The sequence below is a fragment of the Rhipicephalus microplus genome, chromosome 6, assembly GCF_043290135.1.
Source record: "Rhipicephalus microplus isolate Deutch F79 chromosome 6, USDA_Rmic, whole genome shotgun sequence".
NCBI classification, from domain to species: Eukaryota; Metazoa; Arthropoda; class Arachnida; order Ixodida; family Ixodidae; genus Rhipicephalus; species Rhipicephalus microplus.
The window spans coordinates 103,807,641-103,827,061 of NC_134705.1; the positions used below are offsets into that span (position 1 = coordinate 103,807,641).

At 44.5% G+C, this 19,421-nt stretch overlaps 1 protein-coding gene across 12 annotated transcripts in view; it reads left to right on the forward strand.

The window, feature by feature from the left end:
- LOC142765405 (uncharacterized) overlaps positions 1-19,421 on the forward strand; it is a 145,927-nt gene that overhangs the window by 90,746 nt on the left and 35,760 nt on the right. For 3 of the 12 annotated variants that reach the window (XM_075866336.1, XM_075866341.1, XM_075866345.1), the window contains 3 exons: positions 361-408; positions 17,558-17,614; positions 19,187-19,286. In XM_075866336.1, the coding sequence (XP_075722451.1) occupies positions 361-408; positions 17,558-17,587 (78 nt within the window). In that variant the 3' untranslated portion in view covers positions 17,588-17,614; positions 19,187-19,286. Of the gene's footprint in view, positions 1-360; positions 409-9,891; positions 10,014-17,557; positions 17,615-17,993; positions 19,148-19,186; positions 19,287-19,421 lie in introns of those variants that run through there. The other 9 variants (XM_075866337.1, XM_075866343.1, XM_075866346.1 and 6 more) reach the window with 8 other exon arrangements.

Sequence of the window (19,421 nt, forward strand, 5' to 3'; positions counted from 1 at the left end):
CTACTTATGATGGGTCTGAAGCTTCTAATACGGCCACTGAAAACTTTTCTTGCGCTTTGCAGCGAGATAATTATTCTATCTTTAAAAAAACTCATTTTAAATACGCGTTAATGGCCACTAGCTATGCTTCGAAAGTTAACAAAATGCTTCTATTCGTTACGCTGAGGCGGTGGACCATCTTCGCCTAAGGAGCGTGCTGCAATTTTAAATCCGTAGAAAGGACTTGCCTTCTACAACAATTGTACCTAGTTATTTTTTATTTGGGTTTCTAAATGCCAGTGTCAAATAGACAATAGTGTTGTACTTATTACTATACACTTGAATTCGTCTTTGTTCAATGTTTTGCTATTCTCTTTATAGATTTCACCCCAATCAAGACCCGCTCAAGGCAGTCCCGGACAACCAAAGGTAAGTCTTTTATCTCAAAGCAATTTAGGTGATCCTTTGTGTTAATGCAACTTTTTACATGCCTTCTGCATCGAGTACACTCCTAGGCATCCTCACAACGCGACAAAAGGCATCAAAATTGGCTCCTACAATGGTGACTCAGTTTTTCTTGTGCTTTGCGTATAGACGATATAAAGCAAGATGAAGGAAACGGGACGAAGGAGCACCAAAGAATGTGTTTCCAGTAAAATTATGCTTGACTTTATTATGGAACAACGTTCGCTGTAGCGCCAACGTATTTGGCTTGTAGTATCATAGCTTTAGTAATATTGTTGATGGCAGGAGAGAATCTGTGACAATATTTATTATTATATATTTATTTATTCAATTCTGCGTTTTTTGTTGTTGCTATAAGTCCTAGTAGTAGTAATAGAAGTAGCAGTAGCCGCACCCTCGCCACCAGCAGATGTGGTAAGAGGAACAAGAAAAAAACATCCCTGAGATCCCGCGACCACAAGTGGCATGAATTAAATGCAAATAAAAGAAAATTATCCCAATGAAGACTCAAAGTGCGGAACACTTGGAAAGTGATTCGAACCTAATTTACATTACTGCGACTTTATTTTATAACACGAAAGATTCGAAAAAAAGCAAGAAGATCGTGTACATAACAAAAATCACAAATTTGGCAGAATCCCGGTGTTCTTTCTTTTTGCACTTCCGGGCTAGGACAAGGAACCGAAGAAGAATAAGAGCGCGAGCAGAGGTAGACGTGGGGATGTTGAAGTGGAAGCAGAGCCAGAGCACTTGCGAGCGCAGTCTCACAAACAAGTATATTTTGCCTTATGCCTTAACGACAGAGTTGAGTGTGACCGCAGTGTCTGAGGCGCAATCGTCTTAATATTGAGTGCCGAAGAATTGGGATTAAAAACCAAGAACCTAATGACGGCTACCAGTCAACTGCAGCAGCATGGATTGACTGAAATCGAAGCGGACGTCGCGGCGAGCACAGAAGACGGCGATAATAAACCACGCAAGTGCTGTCCTTGCTAACGACTCTGCCTCCTATAAAGAGCTTGATTTCATATTTGGGAGTCTGAAGGCTAATAACAAAGAGTATAAAAACTTGAACAACGAGATCAAGCAGGATATACGTGACGTGGAGTTCGATGTCGACTATAACGCCGTCTTACAGTATGAGGACAGTGCTACGTGGATTCTCGCAGAGATTCTCCGCAAGAAAGATCGCATGCTAAGGACATCGACTGGAATTCCAGAAACAGTTGCCCAGACAGTCGCAGTACCATTAGACGGATTTTGGCGTTAAATTGCCTAAACTGACAATAGATCGTTCCTCTAAGGACCTGTGAAAGTGAACCGAAATTTGGGAACAATTCGACTACACAGTTCATGGTGACGCTCGCACCACTGCCGTAAAGTAGTTTTATTATTTACAACTGTATCTGGAAAGAGATACTGCATCAGTGATTGCGGGCCTCCTTAACCGGAAGCTGCTACAATGACGCCATCAGCATGCTAAGCGATTTGGGGACAAGACGCGCCTGGAGAACGAATATTTAACAGGCTACGCATGTTGAGCCCCTTCCGTTCATCAACTGACACCAAAGTGCTACGCAGCTTGTACGACCAGATTCTCGTCAATATTCGAGGCGTAGAGACCTTGGGTGTGCACAAGTTCTCATTTTTTTCTATGCCCTACGACATCCTATTGCGTGCTTTTCCACAAGATATAGACGTGCAGTATCTTCAATCGTGTGCTGTACAGTTGGCACATGACTCAAGAGGTGAAGCTACACCCATGGGACTGAACCGTGTGCTCAACTTTCTGTGTATGAAGCTGGAAAGCCTGGAGAAGAGAAATTTAAAGGATGCCAGAGGACAAGGACATGAAACACTCCCCGTGGCAAGTCAGTCGACGTACTGTCGGCGTGGGAAACTAATATCATCTGTGCTTCAAAGCAACAAGGTGTAGAAAAAAAGGACATCTGCGTTTTCTGCTTGTCGAGTTATCATAGAACGGTGGCATACACGGCTTACTTGCTCCTGACATAGAAGAAAGAACTGCTTTCCGACGACAAGACAAGAGGTGTTTTGATGCACCAACAAAGTACATCGAGCACGGGACTGCAAAAAGAAGATTTTCTGCTGCAGATTCCTAGCACAACACGCTAAAAGCATGTGCGATCCCGACAGGTGTTTGCGGAAGTTAGACTATGCTAAAGAGAACCATGAAACACATGACAGTCTGCGCACCACTTGGAAGAAAATCTGTCAAAAAGTCTTTGTAGTGTCTTTCAAGAAGCTGGGAAAGGATGTCGCTGACGAGTTGAAATACCAATCTATCATCACTACGAGTGGCATCAGCATACTGCTTGGGTCCAATCAGATGTGGAAAGTGTTGACCGGCAAAGTTTCATGTTGCGAAGGCAACGAATCATTGATGGCACTGCACTCCAAGCTTGGCTGGACTTTGCAGGGAAGCACGTCGAACTTTGTGTCTCGACCAAATGCTCTACAAATGTTGGTGTGCGCGCTAAAGGTCCAAGGTATAGAATCTGACGAGATTTTGCGTTCCTTTTGACAACTTGAAAATATAAGAATTGCCGACACTACAAACAAGCCACCTGAATTGAGCAACACCACGATGCATTTCTGAGAAAACTATTAGCTTTTTGAACGAAAGTAATGAAGTGGCCCTCCCTTGGAAAGAACGTTTCGAGCTTGCAAGCAACAAGCAAGTCTCTGTTACTGGACTGGACGAGCTTGTCAACCATCTCGACTCAAATGAAGGACTGTTCGAAACGTATAACCGTACCATGAGAGAGTACGTGCGGTCAGGACACACCGAAGTAGTCAGGAAAGTACCTCCAGACGTGACGAAATTGTTTTACAGGCCGCACACGGAAGGCATCTGTGAACAAGCGCTGACGACGAAAACTAGAGTGGTATTGGTCGTATCGTATCATGCCAAAAGATGCAAGTCCCTTAGCGATTGCCTTGAAGAAGTGACAACTTCTACAAAGACCACGTGAAAATTCGGCTACGCCTCAGAATGCACCCGGGGGCAGTGATCACGGACAAAGAAAAAGCATTCCTTCAGATTGCGATTTGGAAGGGCGACAGAGACGCTTTCTACTTTCCCTGGTTTGCGAAAACAGATTTATCCAAACGCAAGCTGCAAGAGTGGAGGATGACACGAGCGCTTTTCGGGGCTAAATGTAGCTGATTCCTGCTCACAGCTACTAAGCTCTACCACGTGAAAAGAGCACCGCCTGCCATGGCGCAAACAACACAAACACTTGACGAGTCATTTAACGTGAATAACTTGGTTACTAATGCCAAGACAGAAGAGAAAGCCGCTAAACTTTGCCGAGAAGCGCAAATAATAAAGGAATCTCCCTGCATGACATTGCGAAAGTGGACAGCGAATTCAGGAAACTTCATGCGAACACTTTGTAATCAAAAAGAACGTGCTAGTAAACAGATGATCGTTTTTCACGAAACATCAGTCAAGGTTCTGTGTTTTAGTGTGGAATCCTGCAAAGGATGAATTCAGCGTTTCGATTAAAATTTACTCCGGTTTTAGATAGCAAAGGTGGATACAAAATGATTTGTCTTGCAGTCAGCTTCAAGAATATTTGACCGACTGGGACTAGTAGAACCATATACTATTGCAATATGAATATTGTTTCAGAAACTACGGCTACTAGTGATTGAATGAGATGAAGTACCACTCAATGAGCTGCAAAAGTATTGGAACGATTGGGTAATCCTGCTGCCGCAACTGCAAGACGTTGTTGTTCTTCGCTATATGGGAGGTGGAGCAAGAAAGCGCTATGTGCTTCAAGTACATTTTTTCTGTGATGCCAGTCCAGCGGAATACAAAGCAGCAATATACATCGTACCATTTGCTGAAAAGTCGAAACTGTTGATTGCTGAGGCACGTGTAGCACCCATTATGGAGACCATGCTTCCGCGATTAGGGATGCTGGCTGCCTTAATCGGCAGAAGAATTCTGGCATATGGGAAAAGTGGTTTCAAGAAGGTTCAAGTTGACTACAAGAAGTGAACAGAATCCGCCTTTGTGTTGTCATTGATTAAAGGTGACATCAAAATTTGGAAACAGTTCGTAGCAAACAGAGTCAATGAAATTAGGTGCACAACAGATCCATCAAAGGGAACATACTGCCCTGGACTTTACAACCCGGCTGACCTACTCACGCGTGGTGTGATACTCGAGAGACTGCTGTGCAGCTCTAAATTGTGACGTGGAACTGAGAAGCTAGCTAGACAAATGTCTGAATGGCCCCTACAGTTCAGTGAACAAGACATAGCGGAAGCCGCCGAAGCTGAAGTTGAAACAGTTCACATTGCACTAGGGACATGCTTTTAAATTTTATTATTGACATTTAATGTTACATCAGGATTCAGCACCTATTCAGAGTCACTGCATGCATTTTCACATTCACTGACTGATTCAGAAAAAAAACGGATCACACTGGACATCTCGTGGCAGCATAAAGCTTGAATGCTGAACAAGTATTGGATAAGATGTACAGAAAAGTAAGGCTCTCTTGCAGAGCACATTGCTTTGACCAACAATCAACCAGCCGAGTCTACATCTTGAATTACTGAACAACGACCTTACATAGACCAAGACTAAATTTTTGGGCTGGAGGCCGTTTATCGCTCATGAATTCCACACAATATGTTAAGCAGCCAATCCTTATGCCATCAGGCTACCACTTTTTGGCACTATTGGCAAACAGAGCCCATCTTCAAGTCCTACATGGAGAAGTTCAAGATATACTTACCCAGCTTCGGGAACACAACTGGATTTGTCGAGCTGGCGCTTAGGTAAAGAGAGTGCTGCATGGCTGCTATATATACAAGCGTTTGAGTGAAGGATCAGGAAGTGCTAAGACGACTGCTCCGTTGGCAATCATCGAGTGTTACCAACGAACCCGTTCGAAGTTGTAGGAGTCGACTTTACGGGCCCTCTGTATGCACCTACGGAGAAACGGGACACGAGGTGCTACGTTGTACTTTTTACATGCACCATATTTAGAGTCGTGCATCTCGAGCTTGTCTCGGAAATAACATCTGAGGCTTTCCTGCTGTGCCTACGAAGATTTGCAGCTTCGAGAGGATTACCTAGGGTGACCTATTCTGACAACGCACGGACCTTCCACAAGACATCAGCATACATAAGGTGACTACACCGAATAATCTCTAAAGGGGACGTCGCTGGTCACCTCAGTACCAGTGTCATTTCAAGGAAGTTTACCGAACCCAATGCTCCTTGGTGGGGTGGATGATGGGAACACTGCGTACGATCAGTAAGGCTCCCGCTGCGAAAAATTATCGGTGAAGCTCGTCTGAAGTACGAAGAAATATCAACAGTGCTGGCTGAAGTCGAAGCAGTCGTAAGCTCTAGGCCTCTGACGTTCATCGAGACAAATGCAGGAGAACCATGCATTTTAGAACCATCCGAACTTCTCCTTGGACGAAGCTTAACTTTCATACCGTATGCGACCACTGACGAAGCCAACAGTCACTCCAAGTGAACAGACGTCGTACGCAGACACAATGACAGGAATCTACGGGTTGATTTTGGAAGTGTTTGTAAAAAGAGTACCTGTTGCAACTACGATCTGCGCACTTTGCTGACACCAGATTGGCTACAGTATTGAAGCAAGGGGGCGTAGTTTTCGTGCATGTGGACAGTACACCACGCCAGCTATGGAAGCTTGCAAGTGTCACAGAAATGATCCGCAGTACCAATGGTCTCATTTATTACTGCAAGCTAAAATTGCAAGGCGGTCGCCCTGCGATCAGGCCGGTACTTAGACTGTACCCACTTGAACTGTATGATTATCTTTGATGCCGGGAAGGTTGTTTGCTTTCGCACGTTTTGGGCTGGGAAAAGAAACCGAAAAAGAAGTACAGCACCAGCAGAGGTAGACGCAGCGACGCTCATGTGGAAGCAGAGCGCTTCCGAGTGCAGCTCAATAAACTAGAATCTTTTTACTTGTGCCTTAACGAAAGAGTTGAGGCTGATCATAATGCCTCGGACGCATTCGCCTTAATACCGTCTTCTCTAGTGGAAGTTGCAAGATCTTCGATGAAATTTTATTGTCTGAACGAGAAAAATTCGTCATCACACTAAGAACTACCAGATAAAAGAAATACACTGAATAGCAAATATTCGAGCATGCGAGAGATGAACTCGTTATACTTTTGAATGCTAAGCACTACTCAATAGGAACGATACAACCAAATGGAACTCTCTCTTGACTGCTGCAGGGGGCTTGCCATTTTTTAGAGAGATGGACAACTAAAGCTGCAGCCAGCAAACGCAAAAGACCATATCACGATTGGCAAAATAGCGCTGTGGTAGTTGCATAGGCAGACGTTTGGAGTGTGCCGACACTAGGGCAGGAGCTAATGAAGATGTGGAGGGTGGCAGTCGACTCTCTTACACGCCTTGCCGTCCCTGGCATTGCCGTGGTTGGTGAAAAGGGTATGATGGCGGTTGAGCCGACACGTGGTGTTTGGACCTTTAAAGGCTCCCGGCAGAAGCAACACACCCCTTTGGCCTCTCCTTTATGTAGACGGAAACCCTACGCTGATCTATTAGGTGAGGAGGGCAACGGCAGTCACCTATTTATGTTTTTCTCTCCCCTCATCGTCGTCTTTTTTTATCACTTTCAATCTCTCTGGTCTTGTACTTTTTCACGTCGTTTTTCTGGTGGTGAGAGTTACCTTTGGGTAGTCGTCCAACCTAGTGTAGTTATATTTGGTTATAGCGATGATGGGTGACTGCTGTCTTCAAGTTATCTACCTTAATTGCTAGGCTTGGTGGTAGATGGCGACTATCGTTGATGAATTTTAATGGATGTTATGGCAAGCCCCTCTCCTACGATTCCTGATCACCTTCGGAAAAAGTGGTGCGCCGAAGAGAGCTTTACTTTTCGCCTTAACAAAAGAATGGCTTCCTAAATATTATCTAATACACCGTCAACATCAAATGAAAACTCTGAACACTCACATCATTCCTGGTGTCAAAGTGCCTCATGGCGGCAATCGGCCCACGCCAAAAGGTAACAAAGATGAGAAGCAGGAATCTTCTTTTAGAGTTTGTGACAGGCACCATCTATAGAGATTTTAAAAACTTCTAACTTTTGCGGACATACCGGTATCAATGTACCCACACAGATCTATGAATATTGTGTGAGGCCTCGTCTCTAATTATGATCTTCTTGAAATCAGTGACAGTGAAATCATTAAAAAATGGCAAGACAAGAACGTTGTCAAAGTAGAAATATTCATATTAGGAATAGATGACAAATTCCAGCTAAGCACATAATTATAATATTTGGAACCACCAACCTCCTCGAGTCCATCGAAACCAGCAAATGCGAATATCGTGTGAGACCATGCATACGAAACCCCCACCGTTGCTTCAGATGTCAGTGCTTCCGACATGCCTCGCAAAACTGAAAAGGGCGTGCCCCATGCGCTATATGTGCATCCAAAGAACATCTTCGCAACAGTTGCAACTCTGCTGCACATTGTACGAACTTGCGAGGGAACCACTCTACCTATTCACGAACAAGCACTTCGTCAATAAAAGGGGTAAGCGAACTGCGATATAAATTCAACTTATCCTTCCAGGAGTCGCGCAAACATCTTGCAGTAATACTTTGATGAGGCGCGACGCCAACACGGTCCCGAAGGCGCCACTGCTCCGAAACTTGCCGCTGCCAAGGCCACTGGCTGTTTGGTAGCGCGTGTTTCTCATTTCACGGCTGCTTCTGCGGAAAGCTGATAAACAAGTGGACAAGACGACGGTGAGTTAGATGAAGGTGTATGCACAGAATAGAAATAGAGACGTTATGTGTTTGGCACTGGGGCCGACAGCTAAGGGACTTGAGGTGCCAAGATGTCTTCTCTCTGACTAATACGATGGCTTCTCTCTGACGCATAGGTCGGCGGCTTGCCGACGCGCCGCATAACTTTTTAAGAGCCCGGGGTCATTTATTACGTCACCATCGTCTAATAGGAACCACCAAAGATAGTGTCAGCTTCCTCGAATCGGGAGCCGCTGCGCTGGGTTGCACCAAAGAAGGAGTGATGTTGCCATGCATTGCGTAAGACTCGCTAGACTGAATGGCCCCACTTGGTTCATCGTGCTCGCGGGCTGTGAAAGCTCGCTGTGCGTTGCGTAATACAGACCGGCGCAGCCGCTTGACGACTTCGTTGAGTTGATGACGTCAGGCGGGCTCACTCACTGGCCTCGACACAGATTGCCTTTGAAGAGTTGATGCAGTTCGGTGTGTACTCTAAGGCATAACAGCCCCCCCGCTGCCAGACAATGCACCTGAAAGACGACCTTCTTCCACGTGGCTCGGATGTCGGGCACGCTCGTTCGCCAGGTCTCTTCAGGTTCGCCTCCAGGGCGATGAAGAGGATGCAGCTCCAGGCTCAGTTCTGTAAACACATCCCATTCTTGAGGGCGGATCCCAGCTCCACTGGCTTGTCGCCAAAACTTGTCGGCTAGCTTCGATCGTCTCTTCTGGTGATTTTCGGTCTCAGCACTTGCCCATGGTTCTGAAACTTGTCAAGAACGATTCAACAACAGACAACACTTGACACAAGAAAGTGTCCTCGGTTACTTAACAGAACACCAAACAGAGTATAGTACATCCTATACCTAGCTATGCCTCTATCGGGATTTTGTTACCTCTACAACAAGAGGCACATGTGAGATACCTGACTCCTAAAATGGGAACTCAGATTTTTTCCCGTACAACAAGGTAATGAAATAAATTGTAACATAAAGTTGGCCTCATGAGATCACTGTGCACGAAAGCACTCAGCTGAAGCCATGATAAGGACAAAGTTTTGCCATCACCAGCTAGTGAAAGACCTCAAGATGGAGAAGGTAATACTAAAACGCACGGCTCAATGCGTTTTTATTAGCGCTTAGCTTTCATTTCTTGTAACGAACGTATCAGTTATGTTTTTGGAGTGTCATGTTCTACCTCAGTAACTAGCAACTTTTAGGCAACATGGTATTTAACAAGGTTAGAGGACAGTGGTCCGTTTCGACCACAAACCTGAAACCAGGGACATAACAGGCTAGCTTCTGAACAGCCCACACGAGACGAGCGCATTACCTTTCAGAGGTATTGTAAGCCTCTCCCTGCATCTCAGTTTTCCACTTAAATACAAAACTGGCATTTTGTAAGCAGCACTGTTTTTCGGGCAAAATATAGCTTCCATGCGTCGCTTTGAAAGACAAATGCCTTGAAAAATTCACGTGCCATGAGAACAGGCTTTTCGCTTAGGACCTGTTTCAGCTTGCAAAACGCACTCTCTTTATGTGAGTCCCATACCATTGTAACCCGCTCGGACTTTTGAAGTGCGTCAGCTAGACGGCTGTCACTGCTGGAGAGTTTTTGCACGTAATGCTTGCAGTATCCAGCTAAGCCCAAGGATGCCCTTATGTCATATTTTGTGGTTGGTCTTGGATAGTTCACGACGGCGGCTACCTTAATTATCCAAGGTCTGCGCCAGCCACGCCCCACAACGTATCCCAGGTAAGACACCTCGCCGCACCCTAGGTGATATTTAGCAGATTTTACAGTAAGAGCAGCTTCTTTCAACCTGTTCAGCACGACGTGTGAATGCTCGACATATTATTCCCAGCTGTTTGAGAAGATGGTGACATCGTCAAGATATGGCAGAGCGAACTAAGAGAGGCTACAAAGAACGCGGTTCATTAAGCCTGAAAAACAAAAGGGCACATTTTTCTATTCAAAGCTCAACTTAAGTGGACGAGGCGTTCTGAATAGAGAAGCGACCAAGGCATAGCGGGTAGTGCGCTCTATAAGGGGGACTTGCCAATACCGTCGCACAAGATCTAACATGGAAATATAACTAGAATGCAACACAGTTTCCACCCTCTTCTCTGAATTTGGTGTCGGGTAAATTTCGTCTCGAGATACGGCGTTAAAACGCCGATAATCGATGCATGGCCTCAGATATTTTCCCGGCACTTGAACCAATATTAGAGAGGATGTATGGTCACTCTCGCCCGGTACTATGACTCCTAACTCCAGCACTTGCTTGATCTCCTCTTTCATGATCGCTTTTGCACAGGAGAGCATCGATACGGCTTGATACGATTTGGCCCCTCAAAAGTTAGCTCGTTATCGTGTTCAATCGCCGTCGTGTTTTTGAGACGGTCCGAAAACGCGTCTTTAAACTCGGAAACAATACTCTTTAGGTCATTCTTCTGGACTTCACTTAACCTAGATTCCAGGTTCAACTGCTCCAAGATTACACTAGATCCTCTTTGGATTACACTATTAGAAGTCAAAATTTTTCATCCTTCTTCCATCGAAGCATTCAAAAGCAGATTTAAAACCGCTTGACGTTGAATTTATGGTTTCATCAAGTTACTGTGGTGAATATTGTTCGGCCGTCTTCCTCATTTCACTTCATAATTGGTATCAGAAAGCTTCGATATTCCTTTCAAAGGCCCTTCCCGATGAACCTCAAGCTTGTTCTTTTTGAACGGCCGCAGCAGCATTACCTCACTACCCACTTCAAATGTGTGTTTCTTTACCGATTTGTCCTAGTACTGCCTAAACAACACTTGTGAAGCCTTCATGTGGCTTTCCACAATTTTTCTTGTTTTTCTAAGACAGTGAAAGAGGTCGAAAACATACGCAACTGCATTAGGTTTCTCATCTAATTCCAAGACTCGCGTGGCATTCGCAATGATGTTCTTGAACTCCTGCCAAACACAAGCTTTACAGGGCTAAAATCAGTGCTGTCACAAGGAGCTGATCTCAAAGCGAACATAGCGGGAGGAATGCACGCTTCGCTGTTGTATTTGTGCTCGTAGCAAAGAGCTCTCTGTATCCATTTCAGTACGGAATGCATATGCTCAACCCGATTAGATTGCGGGTGACGGATCGTGCTGTGCACTACTTTTATTCCACATTTATCTAAAAAGGTAGAGGTAAGGCAGTTGGTGAAGAGACTGCAGTTGTCTGATTAAATTTCAGAAAGGAATCCCGCGCGTGCGAACATACAGCAGAATATCCACGACATTAGGTGAATTGATTTCCTTAAGTGGTTTCGCTTCAGAAAATTTTGTGGCTACACAGAGGGCCTTCAGGATGTACCGAAATTTTGTCTTGACTCTGGCAATGGCCCGACGATATCAGTTACTCGGCGCCAAAAAAGGTTCTGTGATAATTGGCACAAGATTTGGGGTGCATGCCGTCTACTTGTCTCTCAATTCGCCTGCTCTCTGACAAGTGTGGCATGAGCGTACAAAGTCTTCGATATCCTTCGAAGTATTCGGCCAATAAAACTAATAGGAAATTCCAGCCTTGGTCTACTTTATGCCGAGATGTCCAGTCAACGTGTTTTCACGCGCCAGTTTCAATAGTTGGTGACGATACATTTGTGGCACCAAGAGCTGATCATACATACAACCTTGCACATTTGTGGTTCTTCGATACAGGAGCCCTGCTTCCTCAAAAAAGAAAAATTTTTTTCGTTGCTCTCAACATTGCGCTCTTCATTAGCGCTTTATTCTAGAGGTCCTCACCCTGCTTTGGAATGAGCGTTTCTCGATCAACCCTCCTAAAGCTCACAACAACTTTCCGCTACAGGCGATAGCGCAGCACCTTTCTCGCTCTCATCCAATACCGTCACGTCGTATCTTCCACCGACAGAGACGGCTTTCATGACGGGCGGGTTCGAGTGACTCATCCGGAGAATCACTTGTCGGAAGCGCCATAGCCTCACCGCCAAAGTCACGCAGATCAACCTCTGTAACAGGTGTTGTTTCACTACACTAAACGAGATTAAGTTTTTGCGAAAGCTCCCGCGCTTGCGATCGCGTGAGGGCCATGTACGCTAAGTTGGGGAAGAATCATTTACCTTGTTCTTTGAGAAGCTGCTCAGAGTTATTAGAAAAAAGATGAGAAGACAATCGGGAAGTGCGGCAGACACAGCCGCTTCGGTGCGAAGCTTACGGTACGGGCCTTCGATGACAACTGTAGCGATTGGTAAGCACACACTATGCTCAAGGCGACTTACCTGATCCACGCGCATTCTTCTGTAAATTCTTCCGGAGACACAAACGCTGGATGGACAACGCCCATTGCTACCATTGAGTTTCGAAGTGGTCGACACGTTTTCCACTTCACACCAATTTCCTGGAGATATGGCTCTAACAAACGAATGTTCTTTTTCGATTCTCCAATTATTGCAAAAGCAAACTTGTTTACAGCTTACCGCAATGTGCCCTTCCTTTTTGCAGTTGTAGCAGATTAGTGGCTTCCATGATTCGAACGCCCGTGTGATATAAATGCGTTGTTTAGGAACTTCTCTCGATTTCTCTGCTTCCGTTGGCCCGTCCCTTACAGTGTCCATCATAAGAGACGGCTCCTTCCTGACTTTGTGGTGTGGAGTGGATTTCTGTTCACCAGGCTTGTTTGAAAAGCCCTCTTTTCTTTCACTATTATTAATGCACACTGCCCTTCTATGCAACATTCGACGAGTATAGTACTCCTGAACTCTGCCGCCTTGTTTAGCTCTGCTTCACCAAGCTTATCTTGAAGCCAAAGCTTGACATCATCCTCGATGCAGTGGTAGAAATTGGTGGTGGTAATGGTGGTGGTGGTAGTGGTCTCTAATGCAATGCATTATACTTTTTTATCGCGATCGTAGTAAACACGTTCGCTCTTGAGCCATTTAATTAAATCGCCTTTAGGACAAGAAACGAAGCCCTTTTTTGCGTACCAGAACCTTCGGCTTCTCCCTGACGCATAGGTGGGCTGCTTGTCGACGTGCTGCTTTTGCTTTCCTTATAGGCCCCGGGTCATCCATTACATCACCAACGTTCAATCGCAGCTACCACTGGTAGCGTCAGCTTCCTCAAATCGGGAGCCGCTGCACTGCGTTGCACTCAAGAAGGAATGATGTTGCCTCAAACGAGCCAGAAAGCGTGCATCTTTGATGAAAGCGCGTTTTATCAGCTTATTGATATGTGGGGTTCAACGTCCCAAAACCACCATATAATTATGAGAGACGCTGTAGTGGAGGGCTCCGGAAATTTCAACCACCTGGGGTTCTTTAACGTGCACCCAAATCCGAGCACACGGGCCTACAACGTTTCCGCCTCCATCGTAAATGCAGACGCCACAGCCGGGATTCAAACCCGCGACTTGCGAGTCAGCAGTCGAGTCCCTTAACCACTAGACCACCACAGCTTGGCGAGTCTTATCAGTTGAAACACGCTTCGGCTTATGAGTTACATGTGATGAAAGTGCAGTGAGGGAGCACGGATTTTCGGCTAAAAAGCACACCATCCCCCGTTTTCGTCCGTGTAGAGCATGTCTGCATGTCTGTTAGGTCGCGCATGTTCTTGTGCATGCCATGTCACGACACGCAACGACCGCAAGGTGTTGTGCTGCAGTGTAAAGCAGGCCACTCACGCGCTATACACAGACAGGTCCGTGGCTGTACATACTGCACCCAACTACATTAAAAACGGAAAGAAATTCAACAGTTAAACAGCAGAGCACGATTCAGATACCTCGACAAGGTATAAAACCTTCAACATCATTATTCATTGAAGGCGGTGTGTGTACCAGAAACGCACCTAACAACCATGAACACTAATTTTCTACGTAATAATGTTATTTTTAATATGAACCGGGACGATTCTGTTGAGTCATCCGGTCGTGTTGTTGTTATAGCCAATCAAGAGATTGGATGTACACAACTACCAATACAGACATGCCTTGAGGCAGTGGCTGTTCACGCAGTTATTCTGAATAATATCATCACCATCTGCTCTCTCTACATATTTCAACATCTCGGTCTTGAAAGTCATGAATTATAATCCTTTACAGATGAACTTACAGAACCATATCTTGTCCTAGGAGACTTCAATGCACATCGTAGTCTTTGGGATAACTCTCGCTGCGAAGCGCGAAGTCGCCTGCATAAACATTTCTTTCTTCTTCTGGTGCGTGCCTCCTGAATCGAAATGAGCGAACATATTTGAGTATCAGTAGCAATATTTTCTCGTGAATTTACATCAGCGTAACATCTGCATCACTTTTGTCTTTACCTAAATGGGAAGTCAGTATTATTTCATTATTCAATGCATTCATTTGCCACGTCAACGGCAAATGAATGCATTCCGCGGGCTCTCAAATGGCTCATAGACAAAGCCGATAGGGATCAATATCATAGGGTTACTTGTTTAAGCTTGACTGAGATATGTGGCTTAAGTTTACGTAAAGCTGTACAATACTTTACAACTTTAATGACTGAAGCTGCAACTAAGTACATTCCGCAAACATCGGGTCTATCCGGGAAATGACGCGAATCCTGGAGGAAAAGTGAGTGTCGAAATGCGCACAAAGAAAAAAACAGGCTATGCAGGCTGCTTCGAGGCTCAAAGACTACTTAGAATCTTATCTAAATATGAATGCATCGTCTCAAGGCAGGAGAATGCACCGACAGGTCAGGATAGAGAGCTGTCAGAAGTAATTACCTTGCATTAATTTATGCACACATGAGGCGAGCATCTGGAGCGTGATTAGTAGGATAACAGGAACAGAAGCACATCCACTTCCTCTAGTGAGCACACAGGGCGACGGCCAGGGAGACCAGGTGAACTCTAGTGGCATACATTTAGAGGAGGTCTCAAGCTTATCCCAATACACTGCTGCATTCCAACAATACAAGATTAGAATAGAAATACGAAATATAGAACGCAAACTTACAAACAATGACACGCATATTGTAGCTTCCTTCTGACCTTAATTAGGAGCATAGCCAAACTGCTGTGAAAAACCGCCCCGGGATCCAATCGCATAGTTTAGGAAACGCTAAAGCTTCTGCTGCCTGAAATAAAAAAAAAGCCTCTCTCTCCTTGTACAATAGCACTTGGGTTTTCAGTGAGATTCCTTCCGCCTGAACGTTTTCTTTTCTGTGACTCTCTATATAGAGGACGTCTGTGCCACAACATGGCGCTTTGGCATACTGTTAGACCTGTCACAGTTAGCTGTGAAGAATGATATGATCCTAACAATCGAAAGCTAGCTGTTCAATTGGGCATTTCGTGTTACGCTAGCCAGGGTTTTTTTTTGTAAGTTTCTCAAAGAAACACGGGTGCCACAAGCAGTTGCATTGAGTAGTACACTTTTTAGTCAAAATAAACTAGTTGCGCCTCACTATCCCGCGTGCTAAATTTGACTGCCGATGCATAGACAATGTCCACGTCACTTATAAATCGTGTGGCCTCCCAATGAGTGAACGCCAGGGAATTGCTTTAAACGAGTGAACCCGATTGAATCACTTTAAAATAAACGCGCACGAAAAAACACTTGCGCTTTGTCCTGCATAAAGAAGCGCCTTAACCCTCATCATGGCATCAACCTGCCAGGTCAGTGTCTGTCTTCAAAGACTGACCAAATGTTTCTGGGTGGACTTTTCAACACAAAACTAACCATCATACCACACATGAACCATATAAAAATGGGTGTCTGACAACCATGAATATTCTGAAGGCTATCTTTCGAACTACGCGATATAGTGACAAGAAGTACCTCTCAATCTTAATAAAAGACTCATTCTCACTGACATAGACTACGGGGCTGTTTATCGATCTGCGACACAATGTGCGTGGAGAATCATTGACCCCGTGCACCATTAGAGTATTCACTTTACTACGGGCGCTCTTCGCACTAATCCCACGCGAACCCTCTCAATAGAATCAATTGAGGGGTTGGTCCACCCACAGGGATATTACATGTATTTTGTGTACTATCTCAAAGGAAAGGTAGACAAAAAAACACCCCTTTCATTTCAGAATAATTTATTTGTCTAATTTTTCCTTCCTCTACAACGCTCCTTCGTTGAGGCAGCCCTACTCGCTTCACCTAAAATACCTCAACAAAAAAACATGTGTGCCACTTCTCGAACACCGATTGATGGCTCTTGCTGCATATCTGCAACCATGGCAGTGGCACCTTATACGCTGTGATGGCTCTTTTGTGGAAGTCACAAAACACGCGCCTGGAACCCACATGCGTACATATTTTCTGGAACTTCTACTGAAATACCCATGCCCTGATTTATGTAAGGATGTCTGAAAGTCTATCCCTTCTGTGTCGTGTCTAGTGGTCAGCCCATTCTTTCGGAATGCCGGCACTATAGATCCTGATATAAGCAATTTCACATGAAAAGCATATGCAATACATGTGGTCATTAACAACAGCTGAAACATTGCCATGTGCGCACAATTTCATGCAGTCTGGTGTGACACTGCGTGCACTCTATAGGAAAAGTATAGTATAAATATTTGTAAAGTTCCCTGCAATAATTAGTAAGAAGGTGAGCAGTGCTCTTATATACTTAGGAATGGGCACTCTGCAATAATACTAATCTGCTGTATGGGGCGACATATTGACCAACAAGATGAGATAGGAGGCACAAAGAATCAATGCAGAAAACGAGTGTACTTTCATTTTTCCTCTTGGTTTCTTTTGTGTCCTTAACTACAAAATATCCAAATTCCTGTAGGAACTTGTGAGGCTTCAGAAACTTACCGCAAATATAAAATGAAGACAATATAGAATCAAAGCTATTGCCAGAGTGTCCATATTTTATTTACGTGTTCGATAGTTCCGGCAGTTTTAGAGCATACGTAATTAGACGCAAATGCTACCCAGCGAAAATAATCACTTTTTAGAAAATGCAGAATCCGTCGACCTGCAATATAGCAAGATAAAATCCTAACAGACTTTCATGAATTCATGAAAATAACTGTTGAACACAAACCAGGACCACCGGCAGACTTTATGACTCTTTCTTATCTTCATGTACGGTGTCTTACTGAAAAGCACCAATTTCGACGTTAAATCACTGTACACTTTGTACTGTCCTAAATAAGTTTGCCTCTCCCGAAGAGTTAAATATGCTTTCAGTATTGGAGATGGATTTCAGCTCAAGTGCTTTAACTTTTAACGTGGAAGGTGACATGGATTCCCAAAGTCGCGTGTGGTCTGCCTAACTTTTTATTGTGGTGCAATGCTCATTCCAGGCTGGATCCGCCAAGTTTTTTTTCCCCTGAAGAAAACTGGGATCTTCGATGCTCAAGGTATTTAGTGTACTAAGTCTGTATGGCAATCTGGAAGACTTGGACGCATAGTTTCAACTAGTTATAGATCAAAAACCTAAAATACATAATAGTAAACTGACAAATATCGAGTAGGCACACACAATGCACCTCAGATCTTCATAATCAATGCATGCCTTTTTGGTGTTCTTAGAGTCTAATCCATTCAGTTATAGGGAGAACAGACGAGATTTCATGAAGTTATAGCACCAAAGAACGCGTGCCACATATACTCTTATGCCAACCTTGCATACGATGGCTAAAGCATGTTGGACGCAATGAATAAAAAGCGAAGTTTGAGGTAGACTAGAAGTCGAAAATAGCAAAGCAAGCTGAATGAGTTCGTATTTCACATTTCTAGGTGAATTTACAGCGTAATGCAGACAACAGGCACGTACCTTCGTATGTATTCACTTTATAAGCAGCTCTGCATGTTTATTTCAAAATGGAAATCCCATACACTCTGCGTGGCAGTCGCATCGTCTACTGAAAAGTCACGACTGTATTCGAGATTTCAGCAAAGAGGCAAAACAGGAGAACTTTTCACATGCATCCGAACCAAACTGTTTAATTTTAAATCAAACTGTTTAATTTTAAATTGAACACTACAAATATTCCGTGCTGGCTCAGTGAGACATGCGTGGCACGTCTCTGTTGTAATGTGCCAATGACCGGTACTTATAATATGCACAGCGTCGTGTCATGACGCGTAATCGATTGTGTTAAAACTGAAGCGGGTGCTGTCACATCAGTAGCGACGTTACCACCGGCACTCGATTCACTACAAGTCATAGGAAAGTGCTGCAGAGCATAGGTGGGCGTTAAAGGAGGGAGAGGAAAGGGCTAGTGCTGAACAGGTGACCGTTACTGTGGCGAGAGGGAAGACAGACAGCGGGTAGTAGAGGTGACCGTTATAGAATAAAGAAAAATCAGCGTGCGAAGTATAGGTAGTCGTTACAGTTACTCTGAAGACAAAAAAGGGTGCGGAGTGCAAGTAGTCTTAACAGTAGGCAGAATGAAGAGCGTGCGGGGTACAGAGACCTTTACAATAGGGAGAGAAAAGACCATTCACAGCATGGGTGGTCAATAGAGTAAGGACGGAAAGAGCGTGTGGAGTACAAGTGGTCGTTAAAAGAGTGTACGGAGTACAGGTGACGGGGTTCTGAGAAAGGCATTTGACCGAAAGCACAGAAGGCAACACATAGGTATGCCGGCTTATGAAAAGCTTGTGGAGAGAGGGAAGCACATGCCACGTACGTTAGGGTCGCGGAGAGGCAGCAGAGTAAGACGAGTGTGCCTTGAGTGTAGGTATACAGTGTAGAACATGAAGTCCAGATAGCAAGGAGGCCGGTGAGAGCAGTAGTGACATGGGGCACAATGACGGAATCGAGAGAAGTAGGTTTCGGCGTAGAGGTGCAAGGTCAATAACACGAAGTCTAGAGAAGGAAGCGCGTGCCGAGTACAAGTGGGTGTGATGATGTCGCAAAGAATTCTACGGCTGGCTATTGTTTGTGGTGTTTCTGCTTTCCTACAAAACATATTATTTTTTTTCAGGTACCTGCGAAAACGGTGTTTGCACATTGTTGGTTTTCATGAAAAATGATTCCTCATAATTTTCTGCGGAGAAATAAAATATGATTGAAAGTCAGTGAAATGTGTCTTGGAAATAATCACTTCATACCAGGCTTCAGTAGGAAAAAGCAAAGTAAATGCCATTCATCAGCAATACGCACATAATAGACTCATCTACGTCACGAAAAACAATTCTATATACCTTTTTGACAATACG